The sequence below is a fragment of the Synchiropus splendidus genome, chromosome 15, assembly GCF_027744825.2.
Source record: "Synchiropus splendidus isolate RoL2022-P1 chromosome 15, RoL_Sspl_1.0, whole genome shotgun sequence".
In the NCBI taxonomy this organism is placed as follows: domain Eukaryota; kingdom Metazoa; phylum Chordata; class Actinopteri; order Syngnathiformes; family Callionymidae; genus Synchiropus; species Synchiropus splendidus.
The window spans coordinates 9,965,983-9,989,326 of record NC_071348.1 but is presented as its reverse complement, the minus strand read 5'-3'; the positions used below and the strand labels follow the sequence as shown (position 1 = coordinate 9,989,326).

Sequence of the window (23,344 nt, the reverse complement as noted above, 5' to 3'; positions counted from 1 at the left end):
ACTAATGTTCGTTGAAAGCGATTATTTATTTTCTTTTTTATAGTTATATTGGTGACGACGACATGGCTCGTTGGTCTAGGGGTATGATTCTCGCTTCGGGTGCGAGAGGTCCCGGGTTCAAATCCCGGACGAGCCCATATTTGTGCATCTTTGCGAGGCAACTAAGGACCAAGCCTGTGACTACCACTCTTACTTCCTTATGTTGATCAACAAAGAGCAAAGGTCATTGCTGTTAATGTACATGTGATTTGTTATACTATCTTTACACATGCAACTTTTTAAACACACTTTTACAGATTTAAATGCGGATTCTTCTCATCCTCAGGAATGATGATCCCAATAACAAGATAATAACCACCTTTGTGCGCTCGAATCATCTTTTGAAGCGCCGCATGATGACTTACAAACGTCACATAAGCTAATGAAATTATTATTGGGTTCGCCTTGTTGTGCAGGTTTGTTTGGACAATAAATTCAGGACACAACACAACAATTCAATTCTAAGTGCTACTGAACTAGAAGCACCAACAGAGCCAGTTGATGACCTTTAACCATAGTATTCCAGCTTTGCCCTTCAAGGTGGAAACAAGTGGGGAATATAAATATCCAGCATTAAGCAGTGACAATGGAATTTGATGGGAAAGTTGATGAGAACAGAACTGGACTGCCTCTTATGTTGTGAGTCTGGAGATGTGACTATGCTAAAGACAGCTTTTACACACCTTTTTTTTTGCTCCATCAATTACAGATTGTTTATTTCATTAACAAAAACATACAGTATTTGGTTCAGCCCACCACTTGGACGTTAGAGTTTGACCCCTTGACTCCTTGATTTAGTTCGACGCCCCCTGGTGTCACTGCATGTAACTTCAGTAGACGAGAAAACAGAAGAAACACTTGCTTATGTACGTACTGGCTTCCCGTTGACTCACAGTTCATTGACAGACTAATAATAATTTGAAAGTGTTACCATCACTCCTCACAACACACTTGTATTTCTATCCTTGTGAGGAGATTGTGAGGTTTCTCATGAACATACAGTAACCCTTTCCCCAGCCTCTCCCCCTAAACCTAACCATCCAAAACACATGGCTAACCTTAACCAGGGCTCTGAACCAAACTGAAACTCAAGTATAATGACCCAGTTATTTTGAAGTTGAGGCTTAACCTTGTGGGCTCCGGGCAAATGTCCCCACATTCGGTCCTCATAAGGATAGTTTTTGTCAACACACACCTGAGTAAAAACAAGAGGGATCACATTCCTTCCTCATACCCGGAAGCTCCTGCAGCCAGTTAATAAGTGAAGAGTTTTACCTGTGGGCGGCCAACAATACCGAAGCCAAACCCTCATGTGTGTCTTCGACACGTGAGATCACTTTCCAGTTGATCTCTCCCAGATCGGTCCTCTCAGATTTAGCATCCAGCAGGTGGAATGAAGCAGAGGAAGGAAGCGAGGCAATGGCTGGATTTAACACAGACCACCTTCTGTTGAGAACATGAGCACTGGGAACAGAGATGTGGATCTTTTTGCTGTTCCTGAAACTCGGAGTAATTTACCCAGCAGGTGAACTCATTTTAAAATTCCGCAATTGCAGCATATGAAGAATTTGTTTGTTGTGGTCAGTGCATCCATATAGCAGGTTAGTAATAAATAGACATCAGTTATTAGTTCATCTGAGTGCTGACCGGTGCAGATAAATCACACAGTTCCTGTTTACTTCAGTATTAAAGCACATTACATTTAAATAGTCAATGCGTTTATCCCATTTCTTCATGTCAAATGTGTAACATATTTCTGGCTTAAAAGAGTGTTTTTCTTTCTGCTTCAACTTCTAACAATACTCTATCTCAGTCTCTGCCACTACAGCTGCTCCCTCCAATGTTCACTTCTCTTCTATCAACCTGAGGAATGTCCTGCACTGGCTCCCAGGAAACGGCACCACAGAGGATGCGCACTTCACAGTGCAGTATGCAATGTGAGCAAATGTTTACGCAGCGCTGAACAATAGTCACTTCATCAGATTCAAACACCTCATGAATCACTCGCGTCAAAATATCGCTGTTCTATTAATATAAAACAGGAATGTTTATTGAAAACTAGCAGCAGGATTCAAATACCAATGTAACCTGTTGACATACACTTAAACATCAGGGTGAATCTAGGAGTGAAATAACAATGTGCTTCTATCTGAACGTTTTTTGTATAACTCGAATTTTCCATCTGTCAGCGCTCTCTCCTTTCGTCTCCTTCACTGTGAGTGTTTTGATGATGACATCATATTTTGTAATGCGGTGAGTCTGGAATTAATGGGCTTAAAATGTTCCCAGGGAAAGAAAGTTTATACACAATCAGTCTGCGTTGTTTATATTGTGTTCCCTGTAATTCATTCCTCAAAAATGAATCTCTTCCCAGTCCCAGGCTTAGAGTTAAACATTTACAATTTAATTTTCTTCTCTTGAAAATAACATAAATCTGTCATTTATTCATTTATTTTTTGTTCACAAGTGTAAACATTATCTTGACTATTGATATTTCATTTTATGATGTGACATGTTCCTGCTTTGCAGTTTACTTATTGGTTTAAAGAGGAAGTTGTTCTATAAAATATTTAATGTTGTTATTTTTTTCTTTCCTTTTATAACGTTTAAAATTGATTTAGTTTAATTAAAAATAAAATTAAAATAGGCAGCCAGCGCTCCCTAATATCGAAATAAAAGGGGTTTCCTCTTTGCTTTTGTTTTAATGATTGCCACAAAATTTATCAGAATCAAAACATCAGAGGTATAGAACTCCAAAATGTTACAAAAGGTTCGCGTAACTGCCATTTTCTTCCTGTATAGATACAAAAGGATTTGAAAGCAGGCCGAGAAGCCTGCTCTCTTGCTTGTTACCAGATCTCTAGGCAAACAATCAGATGGTGTAACATGAAGTTCTTTACTTTTTGGGGGTGGAGGGGATGGTCACGAAGGTGTTGTATCATTTCTCAGTTCTGCTCTCTTTGTGTTCTCCCCAGCTACGGAGACAGCGTGGAGAGCAGCAGAGGACGGCGGGTTAACTGGAGGGCAGTCCGTCATTGCACAGAAATCTTGCAGAACTGGTGCGATCTGAGCAATGAGACCTGGGATCTGGATCACTGGTACCATGCCAGAGTGCGCGTCAAGACCAGGGCATCGACCTCAAAGTGGGCTACCACTTGGAGGAGATTTGATCCAAAGCTGGACAGTAAGTTGGAGATTTATTTTTATTTTTCAGGCAAATAAAAAAAATGTTTGTTGATCTCTGAAGCTGTTTTTGGACCCCCATCCATCACCGTGGAGCTACAGAACAACAGCGCAATCATCACTCTGAAGGGACCAATGCGATACCAACCCAATAACGACACGGATTTGGTCCCAATGGCATCACTCTATTCACGCATGAAATACGAACTGTCAATCAACAACCCTCATCAAAACAAAAATGTGAGCAAGGCAGCTTCGATTTCCTTTCAGTGACACAACATGACTCCTTTTTTCCCCCCATTTAGGATGTGTTCCACGCTGTATCCAGCCCTCACAAGTACCAGCAAATGGAAGCCAACACAAAGTTTTGCTTCTCTGCCAAAGCCTCCTTCCTGTCATTGCCGGTTGTTTGTCAAGCATCCCCTTGGCACTGTGTCACCACCCCCCCAGGTACAACATTACAGCAGCACTTCTTGCCTTGCAGCTGAAAAGGAATGTGCCCCAACAACTTAGAACCGTAACAACTGTGACTCATTTGGACAAGTGTTTTCAAGGAGTTCAGTTTCATTTCTGAAACATTTATTATAACACAATAAAACATAATAATAAAATAATAAATAATATAATAAAATACAATAATATATGTAGCGCAGATGACAAAAAAAACCTCACTATTATTGTATTCCATTCATTTTATATTTTCTATTGAACAGAGTTCAGGGGGTCAGTGGCCTTCCGGAGGTTGTCCACCGCACTAAACAACTATATCTGGCCAATAACTGAATCGTGTCTGATGCGAATGCTTTATTGGTTTGGATTAGGTGCGAGACCCGATTAAAAAAATAATGTAATTTAAATGTTATAGTTATAACAGCTTTTATCCTGAAGATTTTACTTCCGCCCATCAACGCAATCTCACCATGGCGTTGTGCTGCTCTTGGAATTGATTCATCAAAATTAAATGCCCAGCCCTAGTTTAAATGTTTTTTTTTATTTTGTTAATAAATCAGTTGTTTTTATTTAAGCCATTTGAGTATGTGTGCATTTATGCATGGGACAATAACTGCACACATGTCTGTGGTATTAACCCAGTAACTTCCTCTAGTCTCTCTTTTCTTTTAGCGCTTTTTTTTAAACTGAATTACTGTATTTAAACAGCACTACTGTCCACTTTTTCATTAGTTCATTGTTATAATACCATCGTAATTTACTTAACTTCACATTCAAATGCAGAGCAGCAGGAGAATTTTTGCAATATTGGCCTTTTTTTTCTGCGAACACAAGTGGCGATTACAACTGGGAACTTTCCATTGACAGTCTCTTGTGTAATGCTGCTAGACTACATTCCTGGCACAATGGCATTTGTTGTGTGCCTTTCACTAAATATAAAGCTTGATATTGTAAGCCATAAATTCTGTCAAATCATAGCACTTGTGGTGGCATTTGTTGTGTTGTGTTTAGCGTATCCCAGAGCGCCAAAATTACTAGATGAAACTACATTAATACATTGTTTGTGTCTGTCTTTGAAATGCATTAAGAGCCTCGGGTCTTCTCTGTCCAGATCCAGCAATGGAACTGCTGAAGATGGTGGTTGTTGGCTTTATCGTGGCGACTTTGTCTTTGTGTTTCCTGATCGTGCTTGGGTTCTTTCTTGTCCGATACTTGATGGGAAAAGGACAAAAGAGCCCACCTATACTGGTAATGTATACGACTCAAAGTATTACGTTTCAATGCTTACAACTGCAGACTTTCCGAGCGATTTACTGCTCAAATTCAAATAAAAATAATGAAGAGTCTAAAATTCAAGTTAGCTAGTTAGATTGACAAGATGTTTTCCAATTGTTGTGATAGTCTTTCGCTTCAATAAGGGTGTTTCAAATCAGAATTTTTCCAAGGCTTTGTGTAAAGAAATTTGACCTCATTGCAAAGTGTTTAACATGACACGCTGGTGACTCAAAACTGAACACACCTGCTCGAGCTCGAATTTCATCTGATCACAATCACCATAAGAAAACAATAGGCTTCTTCACCTCTTGTTACGCAAGACAAAAATCTGATAAGTGTAAACACAAAATGTTCATGTTCTAGCCATCTAGTCTTATGTAACATTAGAATATTTACAGCAATGTTGATACGGTTTTGTAATAGTGGATCTGTAACGCTCACCTATTACATTACGATAGTAGTAAAACCACAACTATTTTTGGAGGTATAGTGACCACTATTGAACATCGTTGAACCCCTGGAAAATATGTCTAAATCTACATGTAAATCAATTGCATAAGTTAAGACTCAATATAAATCTATGCAAGTTTTGGACAAGCTTGTTAAAAGAAAATGATTTCTCCCTTCTTTAAAAAAAACTTCATGGTTTTCTTTTTTAAATTCCACTGATGAATTTTGAGTAAAATGAAGATGTCTCACTTGTAAAATTGCAAATACAACTCTCTGAATCATAACTGAAATTTGGCGATACTAAGGAAGGCCAAAACAATCTGCTGTAGATATATTGCTCACTAGTATTGCAGCCCCATGTGATGGAAAGAACCAACAATGCAACCCAGGACACCATGTGTAACGCATGGGTCTGAGCCAGAAGAGGTTTAGAATGTGGATTTCTATAGAAACTAACATCATTGAAATTCAACAAATCCGTTCTAAATAATCACTTCCTGATCTCCAGAATGATCCATTATTGGACCACCCACCTTGGACCTTCCTGCCTGACAAGCCCAACATCCTCCTCATCACCATCATCAAAGACAAGCTTCCTTCTTTCATCTCCAGAGGCTACCAAGCACAATTAACCGACAGCTCAGGGAGCGGAGAAACACTCGATGACGATGATCTGTCTGTGGACTACGGCGCTGTTGTTGCGGTTCCCAGACATGCCCCGGAGATAGCGAGAGACTTTGCTGACAGTGGTAGAATAGGTCCACAATTGCTTGACAACAAGATGGACAGCAGGCTTCCAAATGATCATCAGGCTGCTAGTGCTGCATCCAGGATGATGTCTTACTTCTCTCAACAGTCAAAACAAATACACACACCGATTTACTCAAGACAAACCATGAGCACACTAGTACAAGCCCAGCCATTTGATCCAGAGTTACAGAATGGAAACCAGGCTTGGGGACTACATTCTCAGAGAGCTGAGGTAGAAAAGGAAGACATTTTGGCCCCAATCCACCCTCAGTTAGAGGCATTTGCCAGTGTTGCTGCAGAAAAAACAGGTGAGGAAAGAGAGCCTTTTCTATCAGGTTATGCCTCTCAAAGCTGCTTCCCATCGAATCAGTCCGATTGCTCAAATGACTATGGGTTTGTGATGAGTCCAAGCAGAGAGCCACAGGGCGAGGAAATGGGTTCCATCATCGATTGGGATCCTGAAACAAGGAGACTGACGTTGCCAGTGCCGGAGAACGGTCTTGACCTTGGTGAAGGGTTAGAGAAGGCAGACACTGGAAGTGAGAACCTCATGAAGTTGGACAGTGTTTTTGTCAGACAGAACTCAGGTGAGAAGGAAGCACAGGGAGAGTGGGAGGAGGATATCATGGTGACCAAATGGAACGTGGTAATATCCATGGATGGATAGATGAAACTATAACGGCACTGATCCACCGGAACTCAGTGTTAAATACACGCATTATAATGAATCACGTGGCACATGGCACGCTTAATAACCATACAACTTCAGTCATTTAAAACTGTATTTTGAATATATCTTGGATGTCAATGTATAGCTGAACTAGCAAAGTGAGGTTGTCTTTGGTATACTGTTATTAAGTCAGCAGGATGGACTGCAAACCAATATCTGTGTTGTTTCACTGATGGATATTTGATAATCTTCTCATTTTCATAGTGACAAATTGGATGTTAGTCCACAAGCAGGATGTGTGTCTGCCAGACGACCACACTCGCACTTTACAGTCTTACCTCCCAAACACATGCACTTGTCTACATGGATGCCTGAAATGCTGTAAATGAAAGTAGAAGGGCGGCCAGTATGGAATTATCAATGAAGGAAACTATTTGTGAAAGCTAGTGTGACTATATATATATATATATATATATATATTAACCCTCTTGTAGCTGGTAACCAGTATATTTGAAAGTATAGAGGTTCAGCTCAAGGGACTACTGTAGTCAATTTTACTAATGTACTGTACAAGCACTGTTATTTCTCTGATCATTCTCATGAAATGAAGTGACCCAAACAATAGTATGAATGTATCCATGTCATTTAATGATGAAATAAATGTGACGAGCGCTTATTGTTGGTGTCTTCTTCGGCCACAAATTAAATTAAACATTATTTATTTAGACAAAATTAAATGAACAAATGATGTTCCGATGACCATGATTTTTAAAATAATGTGATTTTTAAAACGCCGTTGTAATTATGACTTTATTTATCCACAAGGGGACGCTATGAGCTAATAAACCTCAGAGGTGAATCATTCCATTTAAATGAATTTAATAGTTAATAGACTCATAGAATAAACTGATACTAGTTCTGATACGAGAATGTATTCACAATTTAAAATTTGGGTGGTTTTTTCACTTTCAATTCTTCTGGGTTTTGTTGTCCCTCCTAATATAGTTGAACAACTTGACAGTGAGTAATATGGAATAAGAAATACGACTGATTTTATTGTCTTTCCTTCAGCTAAGTTCGCCTTCGCCTTCGCCACATCCATCATGGCGTCGGACGTGCGGGTTTCCCTACAGCATCAGTCGGCGGCTTCAGTACATCCAACATGGCATCCACCGCGTCGGCTTCCCTCAACCATCAATGGGCGGTACCGAGGCGCGTCATTTTGCCAGTCGTTGGGCACTTCCGCCGGGCTCGGGTTTCCTTTGACTCGGTATTTAAATTGAGCTGCAGAACCTGAGCTGCTGCTACATCCAGCTCTGCACTGTCATAGAAATTGCTTTCCTTTTTCGAGGACATATTTGGACATTTATGCTGTCACGCTATGATGATCGTTTAGAGGACAAGTTTGTTGTTCCGGGGATCAGCAGGACAATAAGGGTGTTGCGCTCTGATAGCAGCTCGGTGCATCCTTTTGGAGGAAGCCTCCTCTCGATTTTGGGCGGATCTGGACAGCGGTAACGTGCTATACATGTGTAATTTCTCACGAAATATTTGGTAGTCAGAACAAACGGTGGCTAATTGTGTTATTGACCCATGACCGTTACTGGCCTGGATCTGGGTTACAGATGATGAGAATACAAACAAAGCATCTTGTGTAGCTTACTGCATTGTATAATTCCTTTGGAGAATATATATATATAGCTTGGATATATATGTATATATCTTTTGAAAAATAACAACAGAGGATATCATCGATTAATTTCTTCATCTTTGCTGTATGTAAATGGGTTTATGTATTATTAAATTAGATTTAAGTTTAAATACTAGTATTTTTTTTAATTCAATACACTTAATATTTACTCGTAATACGTTTATTTATGTTATGTGTCTTATCCATATTTGCACTTTTTAACAACAAGTGTTTACCTTACATCTCAGCTAGAGACTGGCCAGCTGATCACAAAAGAGCTTTTTAAAGTTTTTGCGACTGGAAGAAAGTCACTCTCCATCGGCGAGGATGTTCAGCTGGCTCGGAACAGATGACAGGAGGAAGAAGGAGCCAGAAGTCTTCCAGACAGTCAGCGATGGACTGAAAAAGCTCTACAAAACTAAACTGCTACCACTGGAGGAGAGCTACAAGTTCCATGAGTTTCACTCTCCGGCTCTGGAAGATGCTGACTTTGACAACAAGCCCATGGTCTTGTTGGTGGGGCAGTACTCCACTGGCAAGACCAGCTTCATACGGTAAGAATGGCCTTTTAGCTGCTGAGATATAAGCGGTCACGACACAGGCAGAGATAGACAGATCCAGTGAGGGACACTCCCAAACTGACAGCCAATGTTGTGACTCAAAAGTTTTAAAAAAGAGCCTCCATTAAACATTAAAATGACACGTACAATGTGTCGCCTAAAATGTTTCTCACCATTATACCTGACAGTCACCACAACCTAGGGATTACTTGCATGTAAATGTTCTTTTATAAACTCTTTTTTAACTGTTAAGTGATGAGATGGAGTCGTAAATTGCTTCTGCTCAGGTGACTGTCGTTGCACGTACAGCTTTATGCTGCAGCTCTGAAGGATGAAGTCATTCCTCCAGTCCATCAGAGTTTAATAAAGTGGGGAATTTCTGGTCTTGGCGCGTGCGCTGCTGTCTGTGTGAAGTGAGATGCTAACAGCTGGGTGTCAGGCGTCTTTTGAACTGCGTGTCTGCTTCTAATGACTCGTGCTTCTGACACACACATACACACACTAGCGCACTATAAATGAGGTCCGCTGAAGAGGATGCTCTTTGTGACTTCCTGCTCTCAAAAAGAAGCGTCCGCACATCCCAGATCTTCCTGCTGTTTCTCCATCTTTCTTTGCACCCTGTGCTCCTCTGATGACAACATGCCCGAGTCAGCAAAATGACCCACCCTCAACACCACCCTGTGGAATGCTCAACACTTCCCAACTCACAACCCTTGATGTCACCTTGTACATACATACATTTAGTGAGCAGTTTTCTCTTTTCAGAGGCGACTAGAGTGGCAGACTCTGTGATGAGTCGCCGTACATAATAATGAATGAATGCACGGGCTTCTAACTGAAACGCTTTAGGAACGATGGTTAGAAGAGAACCAGACACAAATCATTCCTTTTCTGGATCAATGGGATTCAACATGTGGATGTTTCATGGCAGAATTATGTTTTAATGAAAATAATGAAGCTGTCAATTAATAAAAAAAAAAAAGAAAAAGAAAATAAATAATGAATTAGAAACATCAGAAGATCCTGCTTTTTTCATGGCACTACTGTGATGCAAATGTTCCTCAGGGTTTACATGACTGACAAACTCCCCTGCCCAGCTTACTATCTAACGTTTTGACATCAGGAACATGGTGGTGCATATGTATTACATAAGCTAACTAGACAGCCGTGCAGATAGAAGAACTCCCACCACTCCGACGTATGTGTAGAGACAGCTCCACCAGGCACTGCCCGCTCCCCAAAATATGTGTGGAGATGTATAAGAAGAGACTGATCCTTGCATCTGTTAAGTGTTAACATGTTCACAGGCATCTTCCCTCTGGCTTTAAATTTATGGTTCTTTCAGTGGTAAACCTGCTTTATTGTCCGTGGCTGCATAGTTTTGATGACAGGTCAACGCAAACCATGTTATTGGCTGATTCCTCATCACATTTTAAGCATCAAGTATTACCTTTCTAATATGTTGTGACTTGCAAATGCATCTCTCCAAATGCGTTGAGGTTTAGGCTCCAGACTGAGTCTATCTATAATGGATCTTTAATTCAGGATTAGTCCATTGCACCTTGACAGACCCTTATTTACGCTCAGTTATCCTACACATCTTATCTCATATTTTGTTTAACGCCATGTCTTCGACTGCAGCTACCTGTTGGAGCAGGATTTTCCAGGTATGCGGATCGGCCCCGAACCCACCACAGATTCCTTCATAGCGGTGATGCACGGTGACACTGAAGGAGTGGTGCCCGGCAATGCCCTCGTGGTTGACCCCAAGAAGCCCTTCAGGAAACTCAATGCTTTTGGAAACGCATTCCTGAACAGGTAGCGATAGTTATCATCATGTTTATGAGTATATGGTGAATGAAGTAGGATCATATTTGGGGTTTAAAGGGCAGAAAGTGTTGAAGCAGAATGGGAGACTGTAGAGTGTGAGAGTGAGAATGCGCAGTTCTGCTCTACATTCCTGTGTGATTGAATTTCCCTCTGCTCCCTGGTCAGGCTCTCCTCTGTCCGTGCTTGTGTGTGAGAGCAAGACACATCTCTGCAGTCATCTCGGGCCCACATGTACACACTAACAAGTTTTTTTTCCACTGATATTCAGCCCTTTTATTTTCCTACACCTCAAAATAATAGAAGTCTCTTGCAAGGGTGAAGATGATTGAGGCAGTTATTGATGTTTTATGATTAAAAAAAGCTGTGTTTTTTTAACAAGTCCTAGCTTTTATATTCAATATATATATTGAATTACTTAGTAATTGGAAATATTTCACCCATCACCCCAAAATCTATCAAATATTTATTTATTACCAATATTATTGCCCTACATTTATTTTGCCTTCATCTTCCGATACCCTTTTTAGCATATGAAATATTGTTGTTTTCAGTGATCTGAATAAGGCAGCAGGTGGCAGTAGTGTTCTGAAACACACATAGAACACTGCAGCATAGGGTGGTGAATCTATAAATAATTTGTGGCTGTCCACATACAAATTCCTGATAACAATGATCAATAATTCTCTGTGTAAATGCAGTCTTCTTCTGTATTGAATTCTCAGTGCCTCCCACCAAGAGGCAAATTCACAAAGACCTGTAGCAGAAGGGCAGACAGAAGAAACGCTGAGTGACTGTCAGTGGGGATTAAAGAGCCGACACTTATATATTTATACAGCTGCTAGAAGGGAGATGGAGGTCTGATGTGGGATCATGTTTGTTGTTTAAACAGTTTACACTTCTGTCCTGATCCTGTCCTCTGGTGTGTGTGTGTGAATGTCCAGGTTTGTTTGTGCCCAGCTGCCTAACCCAGTGCTGGAGAGCATCAGCGTGATAGACACTCCGGGTATCCTCTCCGGGGAGAAACAGAGGATCAGTCGAGGTAACACTCACCATAATGGCACCCTCACTTTGGCGTTCAGTGAGCCCCACTCACTCCCAGCCCACAGTGAACACTCAGCATTTCTCTGTGTTTATTTTAGCTCGCAGCCATCAGGAGGATTATGCTTCATTCATTTCAAAGAAGCGGAAGCTGCAGCAGAAAGATAGGAGTCAGTGTGCGCTTTCTGAAACACTGACGCTAGTCAGGGTGTGTTGGCAACCAAAGGCTCATTTAGCTGGACACATTATTGTGGGTTTCTTATTATGCATTCTTTTCACCATGAATTAAAACAGTCCACTTGCTTGTGGATCCTTCCAACTCGAATGTAAACAAACCTGGCAGCCACTAGTAAGATCCTACATGGAAGATTCTTCAATACAGATTTACAATTTTACACTTCCGTGTTTTACAAATTGGTTATTTATCACCATTTTAATGTATTCCATACAGAAACTTTAAGTTAATTTGAAGTTTTTGACCCAAAATCTGTGAATTATTAGTTTCCTTTTCGAGTCTTGAATGTATGGAAGCATACAGAGCAGAACCGAAGGGCGACTGGTGAACAGGCAGCAGGCAGACTTGAACAACAAGACTCCCTGTTTATTAATCGAGAAATATGCACATAATGAGAGACAGAACGAAGAACCGAGGACGTCACTGAAGTGGGCGAGATACACACAAATGGATTCAAGAGATAGAATCCATTTGTCCAGAGCAAAAACACACAGGAAACAAAAAGCTAAAGTAAACACACACTTGTGTAAAATACAATACTCACAAACACACAGCAGTTAGCGCACTCACACCTGTCAAATAATCATTGTAACCATGAGAAATAAGAGCAGAAACTATCGCTTGAAATAATACAACAGGAAGTTGACGTCCAAAATAAAAGCAGCATAGAAGCATGTCACGACTTTAAAAGAGCTTCACCTACCAAAAGAAATGTTCACAGACAAACTGAACAAGATCCATTCATGAAAACCTACCAAGGCTTTATGGAAAAAAATAGGTTTCACCAGGTGACCTCAAAAACCTCATTGCTCATGAGAGTAGTTTCAGACTTTATACTGACTGAATTTATTTGGAATTGGCTGTGACCCTTTGTCTACCGTTGTGGTTTAGCTAATTCACCTTAACTCTGACTAATGAAAATACGATTGAAAACTTATTTAAATCACCAGAATATTTTCTACCTCACAGGAAAGTTAATTCACATTCATCCGCCCAACACGCTGAGCTCAGTTTGGAAAACATGCAAGTGTAGTAGGAGAATATTTACGAGTAAAAAAAAAACAAGCTGGAATTCTTTCCGGCTTTTGTTCCAGGGTCGTGTGTGTCTTAACAACTGGCATTCTTAAAGTTAAGGTTTGGCATCACCATAGCAACAGCTGACACAAACAAATGAAGTGGAATAATTCGAAAGTTTTCCATCACTGGCACTTTCCCACATTTCTTTTCCCTCTCACCAACAGTTGACGCAGATTCAGATGTGTGTCACTTTATATGAATTAACATTGACTTCAGCTCGACATGCTGATCAGCTTCATCCCACCATCCATATGTTTTTGGGCGATGCTTTAAATGCCTTCCATAATGAAGTGTGACATCATGGTGCCAACATAACTTTAGCGTTCCCACGCCCTGGTTTTAACTCAGTACATGTCTTCACAGAAGGGAAGGGGCTGGTCGCAGGGTAATAAGCATGAGAGCGTGTGTTCTGTCATCACCACTTTACGTTCAGATATTGTTGAATCTAAACACATCAGCTGCTTTCTGCTCGGCTTCTTCGGTCCACATGGCCTTTGACTGTGTTGTCAAACCAAATAAACAGCCCAGCAAGGTGTGATCTTGCCGCCGTCGCTTAGATTCGTAAAAATTTGACTTCAACCAGCGCAGCTGTGTTTTCACTAATGTTAGGTTATGTTTTCTCTCATCATATGCTCATGTTTATTTGCCATCCTTTATTTTTTTCTGTTTGTCATTCACACCATTGTTTTCTCTGCTGTTATATTCATGTGTGTGTGTGCAGATGAGGAGTTGTCAGGCTATAGCTGCCTACGTAGATGTCCTTACGGAGGTACTGTGGAGCACAAACATCAGTGCCAAGCAGCTGCACAAATAAAGTGATATCTTGACAGTAAAGAATTTGTGGACTTCACAGTGGTTGCATCACATGGTCTGGAGGGAAATTTCAGTGATTTGGGAGGAAGCAACTGAACAACTGGAACATGAATTTCATTTACAAACATGGTTGTTCTGCTAAACTGGTGGCTTTGTCATATTTTAAAAAAATATATGTAGGACAGCATAATGTTTTTAAACATTAAAGTGTAAACTCAGATTAATACAATGTAACACACCTGAATTAATGACCAGACAGAGCAAATAAATCTGATGAAATTGAGCGACCTTTGAGCAGAAGACCTTCATTTGAAGAGCTTTAACTGATGTCGTCTGCTGTCTGCGATGTCACCGACAATTATAGGATGGTCATACATCATTTATTTTAGATAAGAAACTGTATTTTTATTACTTATTTATTGATGAAATAAGTGGAAATTAAGTTTTTTGAATGAGAATTTTAGGGAATTGTTCCGGACACGGTGATGTATGGATCACTTTAGTGAACAGTTATGATCATTAAATGCTTTATTTTAAATACATACTGATTCAGTTTTATACTCATAAAATTAATCTCAGCCCCAGTCCGATACTGTATATGTAATTTAATGCCATCTTCACCCATTAAATGCAATGCATCATCGGCCCCGGCCATCTCTTTGCTCTTTTTTCCTCTGTATATTAAGTTAGCAGTGCGTACATCAAAACCACATGATGACATTAACATCTACATGTGTCCCAGACTTAGCAGCTGCAGGAACAAGTTAGGGTTTATTTTCACCAGCGCCATGTGAAGCGAGGACGTGAAGATAAATTCCACCTGATTCTTTTTACTTCTTTTCTAAGTAACAAGGTATCGCTAACCGACGGAGTGTGTGTGTTAACCCTCTGATGGCTGTGATGCTACTGACCAAAGTGCAACTTTTACATACTTGATTCTTCTGTTGCTGGGCGCCCTGTTTTTTTTTTTTTTTTTTTTGAACACATGAGCAGCACCATCGTGAAGAGGTGCTGCTCATTTCTCCCTGTAGTGGGAGCCGCCGCACAGCCTCAGTCACAAGCATGTAAAAAGGGTGATTTTTGTCACAGATATATTTAAAATATTATAATGGAAACAATATGATTTTAATCTCTCAGACCACTGGGGGAAGACTTGTACTTGCTAAGGTGGGAAGCTGCAGACAAAGCTAAGATGCTGCACGCAGCAGGACCTAGAAATAAGGGCTTATAATATCAAGTGTGTGGTTTCATCGTATAATGAAAACAAAAAGCCTAATAGGGGTCCTGCACACACATTCTCTGCTGACATGTGACTTAAATGCCCTCCACTTGTCGTCTCATAATAACAGCTCACGCTCATGTTTGCCTTTAACATGTCCTGACCTCTGTTCTCAGTACACGGTTCTTTTTTTTTCCTTTTAAGCTGTGGAATCTCTCCAGGTAAAGACGGCGTCCTTCAGGTGCTGGGAAGGTTAAAGGATTTAATGACCGACTGCTGCCACGATTACATTTTTATGTGACACTGAAGGGCAGGTCAGACAAGGAGTCGTGAAGTTAAAATGATAGAAGAGGTTGTTTTAAAGGAAAAGTCGAGTAACAAGATGAACTCAAAAACTGGCCTCTGTTCTCACCCCCCTGTAATATTTGACATCGTCTTCCCAGGCTACGACTTTGCCGCAGTCTTGGAGTGGTTCGCTGAGCGCGTGGACCGGATCATCCTGCTCTTTGATGCCCACAAACTGGACATTTCCGATGAGTTCTCGGAGGTGATAAAAGCCCTGAAGAACCATGAAGACAAGATCAGGTGGAGTACATACATGAGTGCGTAATAGCGACACCAATAACATTCATTCATTTCCCCGCTGCAGGGTGGTGCTGAACAAGGCTGACCAGATTGAAACACAGCAGCTGATGAGAGTCTACGGAGCCTTGATGTGGTCTCTTGGGAAGATCGTCAACACTCCCGAGGTATAAACGCTGGTTAGAGAATTTGGTTTATTATTTTGGATTACTGTTGTACGCAACTCTATGGTGGTGTCAAAACAGGATCATCACAAAGCCATCGAAGAGCCTTTTATTCAGAGTCAAATAGCAATTTTTATTGTACAGGAAGGCCATTAAGAGCTTAAATAGTTAAGAGGCTTTTAACCTTGTTACAAAAAAAGGTTGTGTGTGAAAATGTGTCGGATTCCTCTCTCTCTTGTTTTTCATTTTTCAATCCACATGTCAGATGGTCGATCTGAATTCCACTCTTATCTGTGTCTCAGGTGATCCGCGTCTACATCGGCTCCTTCTGGTCGCACCCTCTGTTGATTCCTGACAACAGGAAGCTGTTCGAGGCCGAGGAGCAGGACTTATTCAAAGATATTCAGTCCTTACCTCGCAACGCAGCTCTGCGGAAACTCAACGATCTGATCAAGCGGGCGAGGCTTGCTAAGGTGAATTCATGTCACATTGAACAGGAAGTTATGAATCAATGAAATGCACAAGAAATGCACATATGCAATATAGAAAGTATACTGTCAAACTTTCCTCCCACGACTCAATGACCTACTATTCTACGTCAGGTATCAGTCTGTACAGTTACTGTTGACAGTACTGTATTGAGGACTAGGATCCGTGCAGAGTGTGACATCATCAACAAGTGACAGATATATTTTCAAGGCTGTATTCATTCAACTTTTTGTGAATAGGAATATTCCATGCTTTTAAAATGTCATTTCATAGTGAAAACTAGGGAAAGAAATGGTTCAAAATTTCTTATTGTTTACGTCACCAAAAGGTGGCAGCGTGTAAACTTCGGATCACGAGTTAAGTATCCAGCGAAAGGTTGACTCCCTTGGCGTCTGCCCTCTTAAATGTTCCACTGGGGGTAAAAGCTAATGGTTTTAACTGGACTTTTCCTTACAAAATAATACTATTACTAATACTATTCAACAGTTTACAATTGAAGTGTCAACGGTGTTGTGCAGGTCCACGCCTACATCATCAGCTCGCTGAAGAAAGAGATGCCTTCTGTGTTTGGGAAGGAGAACAAGAAGAAGGAACTGATCGGCACTTTGGGGGATATCTACAAGCGGATCGAGAGGGAACATCAGATATCCCCTGGCGACTTCCCAAACCTGAAGAAGATGCAGGTATTGAGATCCTGCAGAAGATTAGTCGATGAAACATGAGATCGGATGATTGTTGATTCTTGTGGTGTTGTTGCAGGACCTACTCCAATCTCAGGATCTCACCAAGTTCCAGCCTCTCAAGCCCAAACTCCTGGAAGCGGTGGATGACATGCTGGCCAACGACATCGCCAGCTTGATGGTTCTGGTTCGCCAAGAAGAAACGCAGCGACCCAACGCGGTGGTCAAGGGCGGCGCCTTCGACGGGACGCTGAACGGCCCTTTCGGTCACGGCTACGGCGAAGGCGCAGGCGAGGGCATCGACGAGGCGGAGTGGGTGGTGGCGCGCGACAAACCCGCCTACGATGAGATTTTCTACACGCTCTCGCCGGTCAACGGGAAGGTGACCGGAGCAAATGCCAAGAGGGAGATGGTGAAGTCAAAGCTTCCCAACACGGTGCTGGGAAAGATCTGGAAGCTGGCGGACATTGACAAGGACGGGATGCTGGATGATGAGGAGTTTGCCTTGGCAAATCACCTTATCAAAGTCAAACTGGAGGGACATGAACTCCCGTCGGACCTGCCAGCGCACCTGCTGCCTCCATCCAAGAGGAAAGTCATCGAGTAAACGCTCGCTCAGGTTCTGCTTTTGAAGTCTCCGTTTGAAAAGTAAGCGCAGTCGTAACATCCATGGAAAGAATGTCGCTGGAGTGTTTCCCGCTTAAAGCTTTTTGGAATTATTTCCCTTCCATAACGTGTGTTGGAATAAAGCAGCCAGAAATACTCAAACGCGCCTCTTAACAAGTGGCTTTCTGTAGCAGCGTTTGTAACTCATGAAAACAGATCCAGAGATGCAAAACATTATCCACAAATATATATATAGATATGCAGTTTTAATCTGAGAAATAAGTGTTTTGAATGGATTTAAAGGACATTTTTAGAGCAGAGTAAACCCTTATGACGTCCAAGAAATGCATAAAATTGCAAAAAAAATCAGCCATAATGTGATTTAGAAATACATATTTTGCTTGAATAACAAGAAGCACATTCAGGCACTAAATTGGAAAGTTGTTAGTATGTTTAATATAGGGTTAGAAAGTTAAAAAAAAAGAAAACTATGAGCTGAGCGGGTTCAGATTTAAAAATCCTTCACATAAAGGTGACAGGAAAATATACTACTAGTATTCTTAAGCACAAACTGTACTTGTGTTATATAAACATATTTACTTATTGTCGCGCATCTCACAGAGTATGTTTCAGATCATTCTAAGACCATTTATGAAATGTCTATTAGCGCAACACGCCAGTGTCTGCTGTATAGAAACATCACTTTTCATTCAGTTTGGTGTCACATATGATGGGGTTGTCTTCTCTGTGTGCATGTACATATATATGACATCAGAACATACTCACGCACCTGTGATTCACACTCTTGATGTGTCGTTTCATCGCGTCTCAAACACTGAATTCTGTTAAGTATTTTGTGAATGTGTGTTGATACGGTGGGGACAGTGTAGTGTGTGAAGTCAGTACCTGCTCTGTCACCACAGGATTCAGACCAAGAGGATAATAAAGATGAATTCAACTGGTTTGCTTGTAAATGGTGTCCATTTTCTCACTGTCAGGCACTCTGCTTTCCTCCCATGTTTCGAGAGCATTACACGTTACTGCTGTCTGAGGGTGATTCTCTCCCTCGATTGCATCTTCAGCTGTGGTAAACCTGGCTTCAATTGTAATTTTTATTTCCATATTATCTTCCATTTATTTCCTCTTTTCTGGAATTATTACAAAATTACTTCCTGCTTTGAGCTTTGTGGAAACTCATCGTATCTGGTGCTGCATTTTGGTTGGGTTTGTTTTTTTAATTAACTAAAATGAAATTGTGTATATATATATATATATATATATATATATATATATATATATATATATATATATATATAATTGATAAATTGCCACTCAACACAGTTTCAGAGCCAGTTACAAACAATAAAAAAAAAAAAATCACATTTAATATATACATAAAAAACAGAAACATTTATGCTGCTACCTACTACCCAACATTAAACTCTGTAAATACACATGCATTTTCATATCTCAATTTGGAGAGACTGTGATGTCAAATACATTTGGATTTTTTTTTTTTTTTTTTTTATCATGGAGTCACTGACTCAGTGCAGCTGTTTGGAAGCCTAAACTCTCGTGAAGACCCTGGGAACACGGTTCATGGCACAGAGGAGGTTAAAGAATGACTTTTGGAGACTATGAATGTTCCACTCGCTCGTTCCTGTGGGACCCTGAGGATTTCTAGACATTTGGAGAGATGTATTGTGTTTGAAGTGAGAGAGATAGAAAGAGGCTGAAGGAAACACAAGACTGATGGATCCACTCGCCCTCGCGGGAAGTTCTTCTCTTGTCTGCCATTTCCTGGTTGTCCGGCCTTTACCCTGAAGTATAGAGAAAACAAAGATGCCGCTGGATGAAGAGAGAAATCAGAAATGTTTATAGCCTCTGGACAAGTGACTCACACATCAGTGCAGGATAATAGGCTGGAAAGGTGGACCTCCACCAAGCAGCTCGTGAAGTCATTTTCATTCAGTATCCGACATTTGTGTCAAATAAACAACAATGAACGTGTCAACAAATATTGGGCTAGAACAGGGACAGCTTACATTGGCATTGGAAATATTATTTATAATATTGGCTGAAAAAATAATACAGAAATATATTCTTATTTTTTATTTTAATACTGTTCTAGTTTTCAACCTCAATACAAAAATGTTTCAGACAATATTTCAGTTTTCAATACCTATATTCTGTTTTTCATCCAATTTCTTTTTCAATGCCAATATAAGCTCTCCCTGTTCTAGCCTCATGGTTTTTTTTAACTAATGGCGTCTTTAAAAAAACCAAAAAAAAGTGTTTTAATTCATGCTCGGCACTTTAAATTGTAATCTTGTCCAATCCTACATGCCAGAAATAGGTCTTTTCTTGGCACTTTTTCCCCAGTTCGACTTAATATATTCCGATTGGAGTTGAATTCATGGATCAAATGATCTTTCCTTGGCCCATAAATGACTCACAATTTGCCCGATAACATGTACACTACCATGTTGTTGTTGTTTCCTTGTCAATCTCAGGCCTTCAGAGACAAAGATAAATGCGGAAAACACATGAAAAGTATTTTAAGAATGAGTTTTTCCAGGAAATGGAGTAAAAATAGGGTGACAGGAAGAGACCAGACGCTGGGGAGGCTGCAGACCCATGGACAGGATAGAGAGAGAAGTCTGAGGAAACATGTGAAATCTGTTAGCTTCTGCTCTCTTATCACCTCACAAGGAAAACCTCTAATCCTGAACTGGTTTATCCCTGATAATAAATGTGAGCCGTCAAGCAGCGATCCGGTGCTTTTGTGGGAATGTGCTTGTGATGGATGTGTGTGTGAGCACAAGCACGTCATGAGGGAGATGGTGCTTCATCAGAGGGAGTGATGCTCCCCAACACTCTTCTCAGGGCAGGCACCGTGACATAACACACTCTGCTGACCCTTCCCCTGACCTCACCCTCATAGCAGCCCCCGCCTCTGCTCTGACATGCTACAATTTACAACCCTGACTTAAGGATGACATCACAGCAGAGACAACACAGGCGTCGGTTTGGAAAATAAAATCACTTTTTCTCCAAATTCACATTTTTATGTTTTTTAGGAGGACGTTTTCATTTCTATTTGTCTCCTCACGCGACTGCAAAACATCCCATGAGGAAGCTTGGGCTGACACTCGTGTCCCAGTGTCATAAGTGAAGCGACCAATAGGTGACACACGCTTGCAAATTGTCTTGTGTTGCCATGGAGACGACTGCAGATACATGTTCTGATGACATGGAGTCGTGCTATTGCTGTTGGGGTCTCACGGTGGGAATGATTCTGTCTCGCTGGCATCCTGTAACTCAACTTACTTGGAGTTAGAGGACGATCCCTGGACCTTTTTCCGGACCATAACCAGGACACGGAGCGTGACTCACTCACACACACACAGTCCATGTTATTAATTGTGCTACAACCATGCAGCCGTTACATAAGCAGCATATTTTGTTTTTGATAGTGTCTCAAAACAAAACTTCTGACCCTTTACAATCGCTCTCAGATTGTTATGTAACTGCTGGGATGGAGATAATTGAGGAGACAGAAGACAATTTTTGGAACTTATCAGCTGTGTTCTTCCCTTGACTGGGAGTGGTCCGTTAGATTAACATGAGACGTTTGGTATTTGAAAAGGAAAAAATCCCAGACCCAGTAAAGCATGCGTCTATATATATTTATTTTCACTAAATTCTTACACATATTTTCACAAATACACCCTAGTGACCACAAGGGGGCACCATTTTAAACTTCACTTTTTACTATCTACAATTGTGTTTATAGACCGTTTGTTGACCGTTTGTCGACGATGTTGCTCACTCACCCTTTCATCTCTGATTTTGAAATACAGATGGACATTATATGAAGTAAAATACTCTTATATTTTCCAGAGATTTGAGGATTTTTGCTGTTCAAGTTTCATTCACAATATGGTGTTGTAGCATGATCCCATTTATAACTCTTTTTTTCTCTCTTTTCTTAGATATTATTTTGTTTCTCAAATATGAGAGATTGAGATATTTATTTTACTCATTTCCCATGGTCAAACAGACAAAGTGTTTTCAGCACAATGGTGGTGAAAGCAGATCATACTCCAGTTGTCCTGGGCATCAGCTCACCTACACCTGATCTGCATGTGCAGGTCAAGAGTCCAGCTCATGGGAAACTAGCTCAGCACCTCCGAGGCTCAGTTTTGGTCCAAAGACACTCAGTCAAAAGAAGACTGTCGAGTCTTTGCCTGCTCATCGACCTTGCACACACCAGCACCATGCTATAGGTGGTCTTTCCACCTATAGCATCACACCTGCCTTCAATGACCCATGCCACACCCACAGCTACAAATGGAGCCCAAACACACAAACAAAAATTATAAGAAACAATATATATATATATTTAAAACTATTATTCCGACCGGAATAAGGTGGTTTGCTCTCTCGGTGGAGAGTTCTTGCCCCAAGTAGTGGAGTTTATGTATCTCGGGGTCTTGTTCTCGAGTAACGGAAAAGGGGAGCGTGAGATTGATAGACAGGTTTGTGCAGCGGCAGCAGTGATGCAGTCGCTGTATCGGGCCGTCGTGGTGAAAAGGGAGCTGAGTCACAAGGCGAAGGTCTCGATTTACCGATCGATCTACGTTCCCACTCTCACCTATGGTCATGAGCTTTGGGTAATGACCGAAAGGATGAGATCGCGGATACAAGCAGCTGAGATGAGTTTCCTCCGCAGGGTGGCTGGGCACACACTTAGAGACAGGGTGAGGAGTTTGGTCATCCAGGAGGAGCTCAGCCTGGAGCCGCTGCTCCTCCACATCGAGAGGAGCCAGCTGAGGTGGCTCGGGCATCTGATCCCCCGCCCCCTGGACGCCTCCCTGGAGAGGTGTTCTGGGCATGTCCTACCGGGAGGAGACCCCGGGGAAGACCCAGGACTCGCTGGAGAGATGATGTCTCCGGTCTGGCCTGGGAACGCCTCGGGATCCCCTGGTAAGAGCTGGAGGAGGTTTGTGCGGATCGGGAAGTTTGGGCTTCCTTGCTCCGAATCTGCCTCCGCGACCCGACCCCGGATAAGCGGCAGGAGAAGGTGAAGGTGAAGGTGAAGGTGAAGGTAAAAGTATTATTATTATTATTATTATTATTATTATTATGTATAAGTAAATAATAGTATGCAATGTGTGTTTATACCTACTGACATCCATCTACACAGTGACCATGCTGGTTAATGTCAACAAACATAGCATGCAACGGTCAGCATTAAGTGTGTTTAGAAGACGAGTCACAATTTGGAGGTCGATTTGGTGAGAGCTCCTCTCCTGAACCTCCAATTTCAGATCCACCCATAATCAAGACAAAGAAGTGTCCATGCATGACAACTATTCCAGGGCGCAGATATGCTATCAAAGCGCATTGTTTTTGGAGGGAGGAAGAGGATCTATATATTAAGCCGAGGCCATCGACTGTCAGCTCAGGAGTCATCACTCAAAGGCTACGGTTCCTTTTTAAATCCTCAATTCAAACTTTTTTATAGAGAATTTCACAAAT

At 41.2% G+C, this 23,344-nt stretch overlaps 2 protein-coding genes and 1 non-coding gene across 5 annotated transcripts; all 3 read left to right on the top strand.

Moving 5' to 3' along the window:
• The first annotated feature begins 64 nt into the window (after positions 1–64).
• On the top strand, positions 65–136 carry trnap-cgg (transfer RNA proline (anticodon CGG)). Its single transcript has one exon. It is a non-coding gene; the product is annotated as a tRNA-Pro (tRNA).
• A 1,243-nt stretch (positions 137–1,379) lies between these two features.
• On the top strand, positions 1,380–7,482 carry LOC128772134 (interleukin-20 receptor subunit alpha-like). Of its 2 annotated transcripts, XM_053888235.1 has the most exons (7): positions 1,380–1,564; positions 1,853–1,976; positions 3,015–3,223; positions 3,287–3,462; positions 3,528–3,672; positions 4,784–4,920; positions 5,906–7,482. In XM_053888235.1, exons 1-7 carry the CDS (start codon positions 1,516–1,518, stop codon positions 6,812–6,814), a joined length of 1,749 nt encoding a protein of 582 aa, XP_053744210.1. In that variant the 5' UTR covers positions 1,380–1,515; the 3' UTR covers positions 6,815–7,482. The 2 variants fall into 2 exon arrangements, with proteins under 2 accessions (XP_053744210.1, XP_053744211.1); XM_053888236.1 differs by lacking the exon at positions 1,853–1,976.
• A 581-nt stretch (positions 7,483–8,063) lies between these two features.
• On the top strand, positions 8,064–18,762 carry ehd3 (EH-domain containing 3). 2 transcript variants are annotated; one of them, XM_053888316.1, is made up of 9 exons: positions 8,064–8,331; positions 8,760–9,061; positions 10,709–10,885; positions 11,839–11,936; positions 15,723–15,864; positions 15,929–16,028; positions 16,328–16,498; positions 17,033–17,197; positions 17,274–18,762. In XM_053888316.1, exons 2-9 carry the CDS (start codon positions 8,835–8,837, stop codon positions 17,799–17,801), a joined length of 1,608 nt encoding a protein of 535 aa, XP_053744291.1. In that variant the 5' UTR covers positions 8,064–8,331; positions 8,760–8,834; the 3' UTR covers positions 17,802–18,762. The 2 variants fall into 2 exon arrangements, with proteins under 2 accessions (XP_053744291.1, XP_053744290.1); XM_053888315.1 differs by having other exon boundaries at positions 8,756–9,061.
• The last annotated feature ends 4,582 nt before the right edge of the window (positions 18,763–23,344 follow it).